This window comes from Miniopterus schreibersii (genome assembly GCF_964146895.1).
Source record: "Miniopterus schreibersii genome assembly, chromosome: Y".
Taxonomy (NCBI): domain Eukaryota; kingdom Metazoa; phylum Chordata; class Mammalia; order Chiroptera; family Miniopteridae; genus Miniopterus; species Miniopterus schreibersii.
In genome coordinates, this window is record NC_138120.1 from 3,430,958 (window position 1) to 3,447,232 (window position 16,275).

The window sequence follows — 16,275 nt, forward strand, 5'->3', positions numbered from 1 at the left end:
AATTCTTAGTCCATCAAATCTAGGTCCACAAAATTAAGGGTTTACTGTATACCTCTATTTGCAAATGGCATGAACTTATATTGAGAAAATTCTAAAAATCTATAAGGGAACTGAATTCAGCAAAATATAAAATTCAAAAATACACAAAATCACTTGTATTTCTAGGTACAAGCAATAACTGCAAAAAATACATTAGGAAAACAATTCCACCTACAAGAGCAGGAACAAGAATAAATATTTAGAAAGAAATAAACCAAACTAAGAAGGTGAAAGAAATAAAACATCTAAATAAACAAAATGACCACCTGTGCCCATGTATTTAAGGTCTTAATATTGTTAAAATGTCAGTACTAACCATCTAAGCAGTGTACAGATTTAATGTAATCTCTTTCAATCCTAAAATTAACATAAACTCAATTTTAAAAGGGACTTGAAAAGGCATTTCTCCATAGAAAGTATACTATAAGTACACAATAAGATACTCAACAGCACTATTCATTAGGAAATAAAACTGAAAACCATGAGATAACCACCTAATACCCATTAGTATAGCTATTATTTTAAAAACCAGCATATAACAAGTATGGGAGGATATATGGGAAATTGAAACCTTTTTACATTGTTGGTGGTAGTATAAAATTATGCAGTCACTGTAAAACTCAGTTTGTTGGATCCATATAAAGTTAAACATAGAATTACCATGTGACTTAGCATATCCATGTCAAGGTATACAGTCAAGAAAACTGAGAATGGGGACTAAAATATCTGTGTTCATAATAAAAATCATAATAGCTCTATTCACAATAGCCAAAAGTGGAAACAGTGCAAGTGTTCACCAACTGATGAATGCATAAACAAAAATGTAATATATACATACAATGGAATATTATTCAGTCTTAAAAATGAAGGAAGTTCTGAAACATGATACAACATGCATGAACCTTGAGAATATTAGGCTAAGTGATATAATCGAAACACACAAAGAAACTAATATTGTATAATTCTATTTACATGAGGTACTGACAAAGTCAAATTCACAGACACAGAATATATAGATTAGAGGTAACCAAGGGCTAGGAGGTTTGGGAATTGAGAATTATTGCTGAAAAAAAATTGGGGTGATAAAATAATTTAAGACTTGTGATGACTGCACAACATTGAAAACATTCTGAAGGCCGCTGAATTGTCCACTTAAAAGTTGTTAAAATATCAAACGTTTTCCTATAATCAAATCTTATCCTTGGTTTTGCTTTCTATGGTTTCAGTTACCACAGTCTCCCACAGTCTAAACTATTAAAGGAGTATTTCCAGAAATAAACAGTTCATAAGTTTTAAATTTCATGCTTTTCTGAGTGGTGTGATGTTGCACCATGCTACAACATCCCACCTGGGATACGAATCATCTGTTTGTTCAGGGTTTCCACGATGTGTAGGCCCCACCCTTTAGTCACTTTAGAAGCTGTCCTAAGTATCAGATCAATTATCAGAGAGACTGACATAACTTTTATATTGTTGTAATTGTTCTATTTTATTATCAGTTGCTGTTAATCTTTTACAGTGTCTAATTTATAAATTAAACGCTACCATAGGAATGTAAATAGCAGTATATATAGAAGTTGGTACTGTCAGGGTTTTCACACATTCACTGGGGGGGTCTTAGCATGTATATTTTACCACAATGTAAAAAAGTGTGAGAGAGAGAGAGAGAGAGAGTGTGTGTGTGTGTGTGTGTGTGTGTATAAAGGGTGTGTGTATACATTTTGGGGGGGATATCACACACATGTATATGTCACACCACACTAAATTAATAAAAACACAATAAATGCACAATTGGCATTTTGCAGAGATAAAAATCACACACCTTTGGTTAAGTGAAACATATTATAAATATGTTTCCTAAACTTCAAAATTCTAATGTAGATAAGAAAAAAATTTCCTTATTTAATTCTTGAAATACATTTTGATCAAAATTAATTCTTATCTGCTTAAACACAAGGTCAACTTTTGGCCCAAATTTTAAAAATCACTTACTTGCTGGGACAGTGCAGTAATAAATCAATAATAAATGTCTGCCAGGCCTTTTCTTTACTAACAGCATCCAAGGCTGTCGGAATTAGAGCAAAACATAATGTCATCACTTCCAATGCTTCACAGCAAACCTGTTCATCTTCCATGTCTGGCTCATTGCTTGCATTGGTGGTCTATAAAATTATAATCAAAAGTAAATTACCTAGTGACAGAGTGTTAAAAACTCACAATCCTTCTAGTTAGCACTTAAAACTTACCTACTCACTAAAGACACTTTGTCTTCAGTCTCTTTACCTGCAGCTTTTGAGACCCTTTAAGAGGATTAAAGGAGCATGCTCGGTAAAAGCTAAATAGCACTTTCTTGATCTTCTGGGTGAAAACGATGTTATTTTCTGCAAAAATCATGATTCCCTTCTAAAAAAAAATCACTATCACACTGCAGTTTGGGTCTTTAACTTTAGTGTATAGTTATCTAAAATGCTATTTTATTAAAAAAGCAATTGCCTCTAATCATTAAAAAATCAGTACAAAAAATGTCTGAAACAAAATAGTCATTCAAATATTCTAAAAAATCAATGGTGTACAATTACTCATTTTCCTCTCTCATATATATAGAAGTGGCTATCCATGACAGTAAATACAGCAGAAAATCAAAGAGCTAAACAAAGCCTTATTTCTGCAAAGAATATGCTTACTTAAACAAAGGCTAGAGGTAATACTTAAATGGTGGAAGAAATCTTTCCTGCTTCTGAGTGCTCTAAAAAAACCAAGTAAAATATTTCAATACCTTGATTCCACAATTACTGTTATCAAGATTTACAGAGAATAAAATATTGAAGAGGAAAAATTAAGAATTGGGAAAAGCAAATCCATTACAGCACAACTATGCTCAATCCAACGAGAAGTTTTAAAAAATAAGTTTTAGAAAAAGGCTGCCAGCTGCCTTACAGTGAGATACTGAACTGTTTTAATTTTAAAACAAAATATCTATTTATTCTCACCTTAATTATAGCTGGAATTTTATTTTAAACCATTAGATATAAGGGGTTTGGGCTTTAAAGATGGCAGACATGATGGAAATTTAGTCATGTACAATGATCATTTACATAAAAGGAATATAGCTCTGTAATAATTCTTACCATCTCATAAATTCTAGTGATTTCTTCATTTGGGCTATATACTAGCTCTAATGCCCCACATCCTGATGCCCAGATGATTTTTTGTATAGCTGTAATCACACAAGTATCAGGCATATGTCTTGATGCCTGAAAGAAAATGAGTAATGATAAAGCAAAATTATCAGAAAAAATGTTTCTCTTTGTAAAAGAAATAGTAAAAATGGCTGTAAATAAAGTGAATATGCTTCACAGTCTATAAAGTCCAAAGTAGATTTGGTCTCCCTTTTTTCTGTTATCTTCTACCACGTCAAATGTATGTAGATGAAGCAAAAAACACATTTATCAGAGAGATTGGTGTACTTCAGATTAAAATCTAATCTGGCTCCATAGTATTTCTTATAAGGAATTTCTTAATTGCTTTACTCCCAATGGTCAAAAACTTGGACTATGCAGGATGACCTAGAAATGTAACTTATTTAAAATGGAATAAACTACAAACATATCAAATAACAAGCTTAAATTTAAAAATCATGCTGATTTAAAGACTGCAGATACTAAACAGTACACAATACAGTAAGCCCTCGATTTTTGCGGACGTTGATTTAATGTACAGTATTTCCGGAACTGTATGTTATATGTGAAAATTAACCCCCTGTTAATTTAAAAATCCTTTTAACCAAGATTTGCCTATAATTAAATTAACAGGTCATTTTTGTGTGTTCACTCTAGTTTTGAACAGATTTTAGCAAATAGGCCATATGTTGGTAAAAACACTGTTGTGATTTCACCAACATAAATACTACATATCTACAACTGCAGTCTACATATTTAAATCCGAGAGCTACTGCTTGTTAACAATGTTTGGTAAATGATTAGAACATGATCACACCACACCCTGGGGAGAGGTAACTGGTTCTGTAGTTTTGTGGTGGGACTTTCTGTAGCAGTTTTAACCTGTGCCATCGATGTTGCAACGTGTACTAGGCCACGCCCCAGCTGCGTGCATTAGTTTACTGGAGATGACTGGTGAATGCAAGCATTTATTACACTTACTCAGCATAAATTTAAAATTACAGTAATACAGAAAATTTTTGTCTTATATTAAACTTTTCATACCTTCTTACTTTTAATTACACGTGTCTAAGTAAAAATGGGTAAATTAACTTCTCAATTTTTTAACATATGCATTTGGAAAACCTACTTTATTACATAACTGACTTTCTGCTTTAATGGACAACCCCCTAGCCCAAATTCGTCTGTTATATTGAGGTTTTACTGTATGATTCTATTTATGTAAAACTTATGACAATGAGAACTACTCTACAGTGACAAACTAGGGGCAGAAATCTTTGGGGAAGCTAATGAAAATGTTGTTTCCTCACTACATCACAGAGTTTAAACATCAAAACTCACCAAATTCTTTATTTTGATTTAGTGTGTGGAGTATAAATTACACCCCAAAGTCTGTTTAAAAAAGTTTTAATTTTTATTTTATTTATTTACTTATTTTAAATCTTCACCAGAGGATATTTTTTCCATTACTTTTTCAGAGAGAGTGGCGAGGGGAGAGAGAGAGTAGAGAAAGAGGAGAGAGAAGGAAACATCAATGTGAAAGAGACACATCAACTGGACGCCACCCCTACTTGCTTCCAGAGGGGCCAGGATTGCTCCTGCAACTGAAGTACATACCCTTGACTGGAAATGAACCCAGGACCCTTCATTCCAAGGGATGATGCTCTAACCACTGAGCCAAACTTGCTAGGGCGTGATATTCTTTATTTATGAGTAAATAGAGACTAGATCAGAGTAGTAAAGAAATACACCATTCAAGATCCCAGAGCTTTCAAAGTTTAATACTAACCTCATCAGATATTTGCTGAGCAAGACGAATCGATACATTTCTAAGCATGCACTCAGATGATGGATTAGGAATGCTTTGAAGGGCATTTTGTAGCACCACTGCTTGATTATGAGTAACTTGGTTAATCTGAAAAAAAGTTAACCTTCTTACTAGGAGTGAAAAACTTGCACATAACTAAATTTCAAGTGTGAGGTACATAATAAAAACCCAACCATTTGCTTCTCATTCATTACAACTGTTAAGATGTCATCCTTCCTGCCCTGCCGTTGTGGCTCAGTAGTTGAACAATGATCTAGGATCCAGGCGGTCAAGGCTGGATTCCCAGTCAGGGCACATGCCTGGGTTGCAGGCTTGATTCCCCAGTAGGGGTTGAGCAGGAGGCAGCCAATCAATGACTCATCACTGATGTTTCTCTCTCTCTCCCTCTCTGAAATCTATAAAAACATATTAAAAAAAGTCATCCTTCTGCATATCCATTGTAGATTTGTTTTGCCTAAAAAGCAATTCACATTGCCAACACTGTAAATATCTTCTCTTAGTTGCCTTTTCAAGTGAGAATACTCTTCTGCAAACTCCAATTTCAGATGAAGTCAATATTATTTCTATTACTGGGTTCGCTTTCACTTGCAGGGGATAAATGACAGAACTTAGAACAACTCTTTTGTCTCTAGGTAAATCCTCTCCTCAGCCTTCCTTTCTCAACAGATGGCCGCCTGCTATAATATGACTGAGAAAACGAAAGATATCAGATAAGTAAACTTTCAATTTTTTAATCCCCTGATCTCTAAATTTTTATGTCTCACTTCCTTCCCATTCATTCACTCTTTCAAATATTCCTGTAATGTTCATCTGAAAACATGTTCAAGTCCCCAGAGCTTAATCTCTCATCTTCTCTTCTCTTTCTTTTAGTTTTTGTTTTTTGGTGTGTTTTTTTTGTTTTGTTTTTTAAAAGTGTTTTTAATACATGTTTTAAGAGAGTCAACAGTTTGTAGTGGTGTTCCTGTAGCCAGTAAAGCGGACAAAGCAGAAGACTTAGTAGGTATAATGATTCCAGTTTTTCTAACATCAAATCAGAGTTTAAAATCTTATTTCATTTATGTCTATTTATTGTTAGTACATGTTATTTTAATCCTTCAATAAATATTTGAAGATCTTTTTCGCATGTGCTACTACCTGATTTCTAACAAGCAAATGTAACAGAAGTGGTTAAAGTAAAGTTTCAGAGTTAGCCTTCACTGCTTCACTGAGTTTAACTATCAGGTTGTTTTTACTATTTCGCCAAGTTATTTCATCTCTTTAAATCTTAATTTTCACTTGTAAAATAGGTGTAGTAAGAGTGACTCACCAAATATAGCTATATGAATGATTAAATGAGATAAAGTATGATAATTATAGCATAACAGTGTTCCATATAATTTGATCATTATTTTCCAATAAACTAACTTGAATACAGATAGAAATCATGTAAGGTTTTAACTTACTTCTAGCAATATGTGTGTAGAATATAAAAATACATGGTAGATTTGTTGAATGAATAAGAAGTTACATGTTTTAAAACAATTCACTTTTATTAATAGTTTATTTTTTAGATCAGCAAAGTCTTGTGGCATGTTTCTTATACTGAAACCTTCCTTGATAAGGTCACTTTTGATATATTAATTTCTAATTCAACTCAAATAATTTAGATGAGAATTAGGTATGCTCTGCAGGATAAAAATAACTGTATCCTTTAACTATAAAATTGTAGAACTAAGTATTTTCTATTTAAAAAGCAAGCCCCCAAACTCTTCATGGGAAAAAAAAATTATGTTAAACAAGGAATAATAAAAGTGAAACTGTGCAAAACGTACACTGTTTTACTTAAAGTATAAATAAGTTCTTAAATCCCTGAGGAAAAATACCTAGAGTTAATTTTATCCAAATTATTCTATTTCTCAAATTGTAACCCTCTTCTTTATATTATAGGTACTTCTATAGTAATCATATTTTTAATACTAATTTTGTATTTAGCTCCCTACTACAATGTGGGCAACCTGAGATTGTACACTATTCTAAATACCAAATATCTAATCATTATTCAAATTTCCCTAAGAACTAACCCACTGCTTAAAAAAAAAAATCTGTATTTCTAAACCATTTTATCTTCAGTCAGTAATTTATTTATTTGTTTTCTAAAAAAAATATTTTTATTGATTTCAGAGAGAGGAAGGGAGGGGGGGAGAGAGAGAGACAGACACATCAATGATGAAAGAGTAATAGATCTGTGTGCTCCTCACTGGGGATCCGAGCCTGCAACCCGGGCATATGCCCTGACTGGGAATCGAACCAAGTTCTTCTGGATCATAGGTTGCTGCTCAACTGCTGAGCCATGCCAGTAGGGCTTCAGTTAGTAATTAAAAAAAATCAGTCATAAATAAATGAAATCAATTTTAGTAAGAATTAAACACCATATTCAACCTTTGGACCAAATCTCAGCATATCTTCAGAACAATGAGAGATGTGCATCAAGGATGATACCAGGGCAAAGACAATTTTTGTCTAGAGGATTATATTAGTAATGGTGGGAGGAGAGGCAGGCAACATGCCAATTAAATCTTTTGTTTTATTACCCTATCTTTATGTATCTGTCAGTATGGGTTAACAAAAGATTCACGTGAAGTTTTTATGAGAGTTAACTGAAACTCAGCATACAAGGGATGAGGTGTCCTCTGAGAATCAGTAAAGAAAATTTACATTATAATACAAATATAACTTAGTATATTGAGTTGAACTTGCATTGTTTACTTCAGAATTTAACTTTAAAAATTAAGTATTAACTATAAAATTTATTTTAAAGATTTAAGAAAACTTATTACCGGTGTTACAGGATCTGTACCATCTATAACTGGCTGACAAGATTCTGCTACAGCACGAACATGACCATAGCCTACGGCAGTTAACAACAGTTTGGCAATTTTCAGGCCATTGAAGTAAACACTCCTTCGAGTTTCCGTATCTGTATTTGGCAGGAAGTTATTTCTTGTTAGCATATTCAATACGAGGGATAAGCCACCACTTTTCAAGAAGTGAAATTGAAAATCAGAGGAATCATCTGCCAAAGGTGCACCAGCAGGCATTAACAAGGCATAAACTACCTAGAAAAAAGGTGGAGGGGAAATTTAATTAAAATATTAGGGAATAATTTAAAACTTAACTTCCTTTAGCAACATTACTAAGAGATTTTAAACTATTTCAAAAGATTATAATCTTATACATTTTCCTATTATCATATGATAATACAAATTACAGTTTTATAAAGGAAAAAACAACCTCTGTTAGGTATAGCACTTGGGAGGCAGAAGGACCAAACAAAAGTGAATCAAGAGATGGTCCAAGGCGATTTTCTTCAAGTTTTGTATGGTCCAAACAAAGAGCTCGTAATTTTTCTATTGTTGTGGTATCTGCAAATAATAACAAAAAACCAAAAAACCTAGATTAATTTAAAATATAACACATATGTTAACCGATTACATTTGATATATTGATGAGTATTATCTTTAATATAAAACATAATCAACAACCATCAATTAGGCTAAGTATAAGATAAAATGTTACAAGATATGACCAGACCTAAACTGGTTAATAATCAACCAGAACTCTTTAATTATTAACCCAAAATATGAAGGAAAGTTTTCCTACCCAGAGACTTCAAATCAACATGTCCTCCTGCAACATAAGACAGAAAACAAAAACAAACAAAAAACCCACAACACTGAAAAAGAATTAGTTTTTCTTAACTACAAACAACACAAGCTCCAAGTTCTCAATTATTTACCTCACATGACATTATACATGAACTACTTTTGCTTTATTAAAGAAAACTGAGTTTCTAGAAAAGAACAAAAGAAAAAACTGTATCTTAAGGTATAGATACACGTAAGAGCAGCTTTTCATTTTCCTTTTATTATTTTATAAAGATGTGAAACTTTTAAAAAACAATGACGAGATATAATGAGATAAAATCCCATCTTGGAAGGAAACATGGGAAGTAAATCTTCATGATCTCAGGGTTAGGCAATTTCTTATATATACACCAAAAATACAAGTGGAGGGAAAAAAAAGATAAAACTGAACTGCTTCAATAAGTAAAATCTTTTGTGCAAAATATGACACTAGTTAGAGTGAAAAGAGGACTGAAATATTTGTAAGTTATATATGTGATAAAGAACGTGCATCTAAATTATTAGGAACATTTACAATTTAATAAGAAAAGGCAGATAATCAGGTTTAAAAATAAGCAAGGACTGTGAATAAATATTTCTTCGTATAGTAAGTACATGAAAAAATATTCAACATCATTAGCAACGAGAAAAATGCAAATAAAAACCACACTGAGATACCACATTAACACAACCAGGATTAGATTACCTAATTAAAAAAACAACACATGAAAAATACCAATAATAGGTATTTGTAAAAAATGTGAGGAAACAGGAACCCTTATATCTTACTTATGGAAAAAGAAAACAGTTCACCTGTTCTGGAAAGTAGTTTGGCAATTCCCCAATATGTTAAGTATGAAACTGCTGTATCATCTAGCAATTTCTCTCCCAGGAATATTTCCAAGAGAATGCAAAGATATATCCCCACCAAAACTTGTATATAAATAGTAGCATTATTCATAATGACCAAAAGTGGAAACAACATATATTGTTTTTAATCTAGTCATGAACAAAATGTTATGCATACACCAAAATATAAATAAATCAGTCTTAGAAAGAAAGAAAATTCAATTCTGAAATATGCTACAACCTAGACAAACTTTGAGGAATTACGCCAAGTAAGTAGGACAGTCACATGAAGAAAAATACAATATGAGTATACTTAAATGAGGTATCTAAAGAAGTCAAATTCACACAAACAGAAAGTAGAATGGTGGCTGTCAAGGACCGGGAGAAGAGGATAAATGGGAAGTCATTGTTTAATGCGGATAGAGTTTCAGTTTTATAAGATGGAATGTTCTGGAAACTAACTGCAAAACAATGTGAATGCATTTAACACCACTTAACACATTATAATGGCAAATTTTATGTTACGTACATGTTACCACATTTTTTAGGCAAAGTAACTGAATATAGTAATAAGAAAGCATACAAAGCAGATTTAATAGATAGTATACAGAACAAGTGGCCTGTACATTTCCAAAAAGTCAGTTATCAAAGACCTTAGTTTCCTGATTTGTAAAAAATCTGTTATCATATGAGAATATTCTTGCTCTTAGAAAACTCCCTGAGAGCCCTAGCTGGATTGGCTCCGTGTTAAGAGTGTCAGCCCTTGGATGGAAGGGTCTCTGGTTTGATTCTAGCCAAGGGCAAAGCATGTACCTGGGTTGAAGGCTTGACCCCTGTCCCCAGTAGGGGTTTGTGAGGGAGGCAACCAATTGATCTCTCTTGGACATCGATGTCTCTCTTTCCCCCACTTCCACTCTCTCTGAAAAGCAATGGGAAAAATATCCTCAGTTGAGGATTAAAAAAAAAAGAGAACCCCCTGAGATATTTAGGTAAATAGTATGGGTAAAAAGATATAGGAGTCTAAAAAAATTGTTTGAAGAATGAATGATACAGCAAATGTGCCAAAGTGGTACCAATTCTGAATGTGGGGAGGATTATTTGGAAGTTCTTTGTGTTATTCTAAGTAATTTCAAAATTATTACTACATAAAAAGTTGGTTTTGAAAAATGTTTCAGTGGACCCAAGTGTAACACTGTTGGAAACAGAATAAAAGGAAAAACCCTACCAACTACAGAGTCAGACAGAAAAGTATATCCTGTAACAATAAATTTCTGTAATAAGAATTAGCTAATCTTCAACTGGCAAATAGGAGAATAATGACAGTATAATATGGAAATTAAGCTTGTTCATACAGTATTTTCCCTATGCAAAGAAGCCAGAACAATGGAACATAAGTATAATATTCAGATGGAGAGAAAAAAAGCCATTCTCTCTTTTTTTTAATCCTCACCCATAGATATTTTTTCCACTGATTTTTATAGAGAGTGGAAAGGAGGGAGGGAGGAGTGAAAGAGAGAGAAACTGAAGTGAAAGAGACACATCGATTGGTTGCCTCCCACATTTACCCAAAGTTGGGCCAGGAACAGAATCTGAAACACTTCAGTAAGCAGACCAAGAGTCTAACCACTAAGGAACACCGGTCACCTTGAAAACAAAAGCCTTTTCACCTTGACCATAAGAAATCTAAACGTGAACTCCTGCCCTAGCTGGTTTGGCTCAGTGGATAGAACTCTGCAAACTGAAGGGTTCTGCATTAAGATTCTGGCCAGGGGCATGTATATGTGGGTTGCAGGTTTAACCCCCAGGCCTGGTCCGGATGCATGCAGGAGGCAACCAATCGATGTTTCTCTCTCTCTCTAACCCCCTCTCCCTTCTGCCCTCTGAAAAGCAATGGGGAAAATATCCTAGGGTGAGGATTAAAAATAATAATAAAAATAAAAATAAGGTTACTTTCCTTTCTTATATATTAAAAGATAAAAAAATAGAAGTGAACGCCTCCCTCGATGCTGTGGCTCAGTTGGCTGGAGTGTCCTCCAGTACACTTAAGCAGGCTGAGTTCCAATCCTGTTCAGGGTGCTAGGAGAGGCAACTAATTGATATATCAATGTTTCTCCCCTCCCCGCTTCCTATCCTTGGATGAGGGGGGAAAAAATAAAAGAACTATTCCCAGCCTTACAGTGCTCTCTGTCCACAGAGGCTTCACTTTCTTCTTTGTTCACTCTTTGCGGTCCCTCATTTTAGACCTCCACTTTCATCCAACTGCCTAATGTCTCCCGTTTTTATTTCTTGAATATTTAATATATAAAAAACAGGATCCAGTACACTGAGATACCTACGTGGCTGTCCAGTTTATCTTTAAGACACTAATTATAGTTTTTGGTAGTGTTCTGCTTAAATTTTATGTGGAAGGCCAGTCTTACCTCAAAAACTGAAGCCTACGCTAAGTGCAAGGAAAGTATATGGGAGGCTATTCTAAGATGGCAGCGTAAGTGACAGCTGTCCCTGCTGCCTGCCACAACCACACCAAAATTACCAATAAAATACAGAACCACCATCACTCAGAATCTCCTGAAACCTAGCTGAACAAAAGCCCTACAACCAGGAAACTGAAGAAGCATCAAGTCCAGTAGAAGGGGCAGAGACGCGGGAGGATTAGGGCTGAATCCTGGACTCAGCAGCATTCCCACAGCAGGTGCCACGGTTTAAACCTGGGAAAGTCATCTTGGCGGTGGGGGTTTCCCAGAGAAGTGAGGGGTCCCAGGCAGCTCCTCTTAAAGGGCCCTCGCACAAACTTAGACATGCTCTCTCTGAGGTCTAGCGCCAGGCGGCAGCTTGAAAAGAATCTGGGACATTTGGGAAAGAGCTAACTTGCCTAAAATTGGGGCGAGAGGTGGAAGGGCAGCTTTCTCCCAGAGAGAGGGGCTGGCAGAGGCCATTGCTCCTTTGGTGAGCCCTCCCCCTATAGAGCCAGAAGGCAGGCACCATATATGAATCTCCAGCATCAGACTCACACCTTTGGCCTCGCCCTGGTGATTCCTGGAGACCCTGCCCCTCCCTACCTGCAAGGTCACCTAAGCCATTTCCAGTGCCTTTTTGATGCAAGAGGCCTCATGCTTAAGACTTTCCTTAAATCTCTCAAACAAGCAGCAGGGTGCCCTGTACGACTTGGTAAGTGGCCCCAGGCCTGGCACTAGCGGCAGCCTGTATTGGCTCATAGCTTGGCCTCTCCAACACCAAGCCCAGCACAAGTAGCAGCCAACTACAGTTTGCTGTGTAGCTCATGCTGGGTGGCCCTGGGCAAGGCACTGGAAGAGGCTGACTTTGCACCTCCAGGGAGGCCCCAGAGACAGTGCACCTGGTGATCAGACTCGACCACACTGGATTATACCCCTACCACATCCACGGGTGACACACTAAAGGGGTGCACTTGGTGCTCCATAGAGGTGTCGCCAGCACAGCAGCTCTTTGGCTATAGTTGCAGCTGGTCCTCACAGCTGATTGGCCTGGGGGTCAATTCTTCCCAGTGATGCCAATAGCAACCAAGGCTCAACACAGGGGAGCACCCAGAAGGCCAGGCTCACGTGACTGGGAAGGCTGATCCACTGCACCCTACAGGACTCCTACTACACAAAGCCACTCTACCAATACCAGGAGACACAGCAGCTTTACCTAAATACACAGAAACAAACACCTGGAAGCAGTCAAAGTGTGGAGGCAAAGAAACATGTCACAAATGAAAGAACAAAAGAAATCTCCAGAAAAGGAACTAAATGAAATAGAACCAAGAAAACTAACAGATACAGAGTTCAGAATTTTGGTTATATGGATGCTCAAGGATATTAGTAAGACTATTAAGATAACAAGTGAGACAATCGATGACCTAATAAAGTACCTATCAGAAATGAAGGCTACATGAACTGCAATGAAGAATAATTTACAGGGAATCAACAGTAGAGTAGAGGTTGCTGAGAATCAAATCAGCAATTCGGAACAAGAGGAAACAAAAAACACCCAACCAGAAGTGCAAAAAGGAAAAGAATCCAGAAATATCAAAATAGTATAAGGAGCCTCTGGGACAACTTCAAATGGTCCAACATTCATATTATTTGGGTGCCAGAAGGAAAAGAAAGAGAGCAAGTAATTGAAAACCTATTTGAAAAAAATTATAGAAAACTTCCCCTACCTGGGGAAAGAAACAGACATACAATTCCAGGAAGCACAGAAAGTCCCAAACAAGAGGAACCTCAAAGAGGCCCACAGCAAGACACATAATTAAATGCCAAAAGTTAAAGACAAAGAATCTTAAAAGCAGCAAGAGAAAAGCAATTAGTTACCTACAAGTGAGCACCCATATAACTGTCAGCTGATTTCTCAACAGAAACCTTGCAGGCCAGAAGGGAGTGGCAACAAATATTCAAAGTGATGAAAAACATGGAACTACAACCAAGATTGCTCTACCCAGCAAAGCTATCATTTAGAATTGAAGGTCAGATAAAGAGCTTGTCAGGCAAGGAAAAGTTAAAAGAGTTCATAACCACCTGACCAATACTATGTGAAATGTTGAAGGGTCTTCTTTAAGAAGAAGCTAATGAACAAAAGAATCCGATGAACTTAATGGATCCAGAGACACTGACACATGCAACAGACAATCATATTTCAGAGGGAAGAAGGAAGAGGGGCAGAGGGTGGGAGGAGATTAACCAAAGAAGTTATATGTATATATGCATAACCCATGGACATGTACAATGATGGGGTGATGGCCTGAGGAGGGGGTGGAAGCAAGGTGGAGGGGTCAATTGGGGGGGGAAAAAATGGGACACCTGTAGTTCTTTCAACAATAAAGGTAAATTAAAAAAAAAAAAGTATATGGAAAATGGTACTGGAGACAAGGGATTGGTTAATTACAGGATTAATCATACACATATATGATAATGTGGAGCAAGATTGTCACTGACAGAGAAGTCAGTTACAATTTTGGAAAGATAAAAGAAAGCTTGTAGAATTAGACTGCAATTGGAGGTACTGTTGTGGAGTCATGATTTTTGTGTAAACAGATTTTCATAGATAAAATAACAAGAATGTCAATGTTCTTCATTATCATGTTTACACTGTTTCTTGGCAAGTTAGAGATATGAATGCATAGATTTAAAGCTGGCTCCAACACTTAATATGTTAGGTGTATAACTTGCAAGTTACTTTAGCTTCTTGTGGTTAAGATTTATCATATCAGTAAAATGAGGATAACAAAAGTGTGTATCTACTTCATAAAGAAGTTAATATTTGCTAGAATGGAGTACATATCACCAGAATGATGACTGGGATATAACAAGCACTTGCGTTTTTGTTGTATTAATAAGTTCCTCTAAATTCACTGATTTCATAGTATCTGTTTCCATTAACTAAACTCTTGCTCTTTAATATTTACTATTATTGACTAAATGTGCTAAATGAATTGATTTTTAACTATAGGAACAAAATAAACTTTCCTACTAACACTTTAAGTTACTAATTACTAATATGACATAGAACTAATACCAGTACTATTGTTAACATATATACATATAAAATATGTAATATACATATACATATTATGGAAATATATAAATGTGTAAATATATGTCAATATATATAATTCCTATGTCTGTTTACTATGAGGATTTTGGTTTCCTCCTGCAAACACCCTGACTAGTCCCGGGTATCAAACTTGCAACCTAGGTACATGCCCTTGACCAGGAATTGAACCTGTGACCTTTTGGTCTGTGCAACCATTCTCTAACAACTAAGCCAAACCAGCCAGGGCTAGTAGCAGTAGAGTTTTAATGTGCTAGCATGGGTTTGAGAATGACATTTTTTGGGAACAAAAATAAACATTCTCAAACATTCTCAATCTGAATGGTTTAGGAATTCAGCTCTTGCTGCAGACTTCGTGTTTCTTCCTTTTAATTGATTTTAGGGGGCAGAAAAGGATTTTAGAGGGGGGGGAGAAGAGATAGATTTGTTCCACTGTCCCACTTACTTATGCATTCACTGGTTGATTCCTGTATGTGCCCTAACCTGGGATCAAACCTGTAACCATGGAACATCAGGATGACTCTCTAACCAACTGAGTTACTGAGCCAGGGCCAGACTTGGTGTTTCTTAATGAATTCAACCTACAATCTACAAGGGAACACACTGCTTTAAGTCAAAAAGTAATACAGTAAAGTCATTTACATGCCAACTAGCAAGGCTTTGTAATTAACAAGCAGCTATATACATTTCCCATTGCTATAAAAGATAAAAAGTGAGATACAGATATCTATACAAATTTACAGTAGTTTTCAAACCTTGATGTAAGTACAAAAGAAATTCTATGTTTTCAAAATGCATTTAACTGTGTAATTAGGCCCTTCCTTCCAACAGCTTAAAAATCAGAGATTAATCTACAATGAAATGATAGCTTCAAAGCCAAATAATAAGAAAAGTATTAACATGAAACAGGTTTGTTTTGCTTGAGGTTTGCAGGAATAAATTCATGTTATTTATCCCTGTTATAAAATTTGTCAAGAAAATGGCTTGGGTAATAATTGACTTTAAAATCTCAAAGGGTCTGTAAGACATAATAAACAGATATAACTAAAATGAAGGGATAAAGATTTTCACTAATAATTATATATACCTAAACACAGTTTTTCAAAGTCTTTGGTAACTTAAAACTTCGGAGTTTTTCTCATTTAAA

General features: G+C 35.3%; 1 protein-coding gene across 1 annotated transcript in view; it reads right to left on the reverse strand.

Moving 5' to 3' along the window:
- LOC308551956 (ubiquitin carboxyl-terminal hydrolase 9X-like) overlaps positions 1–16,275 on the reverse strand; it is a 161,465-nt gene that overhangs the window by 54,746 nt on the left and 90,444 nt on the right. Inside the window, exons 22-26 of the mRNA XM_081126878.1 lie at positions 8,317–8,447; positions 7,863–8,141; positions 5,008–5,133; positions 3,168–3,293; positions 2,032–2,201 (exon numbers count right to left, since the gene is read on the reverse strand). Of these exons, the coding sequence (XP_080983004.1) occupies positions 2,032–2,201; positions 3,168–3,293; positions 5,008–5,133; positions 7,863–8,141; positions 8,317–8,447 (832 nt within the window). The remainder of the gene's footprint in view (positions 1–2,031; positions 2,202–3,167; positions 3,294–5,007; positions 5,134–7,862; positions 8,142–8,316; positions 8,448–16,275) is intronic.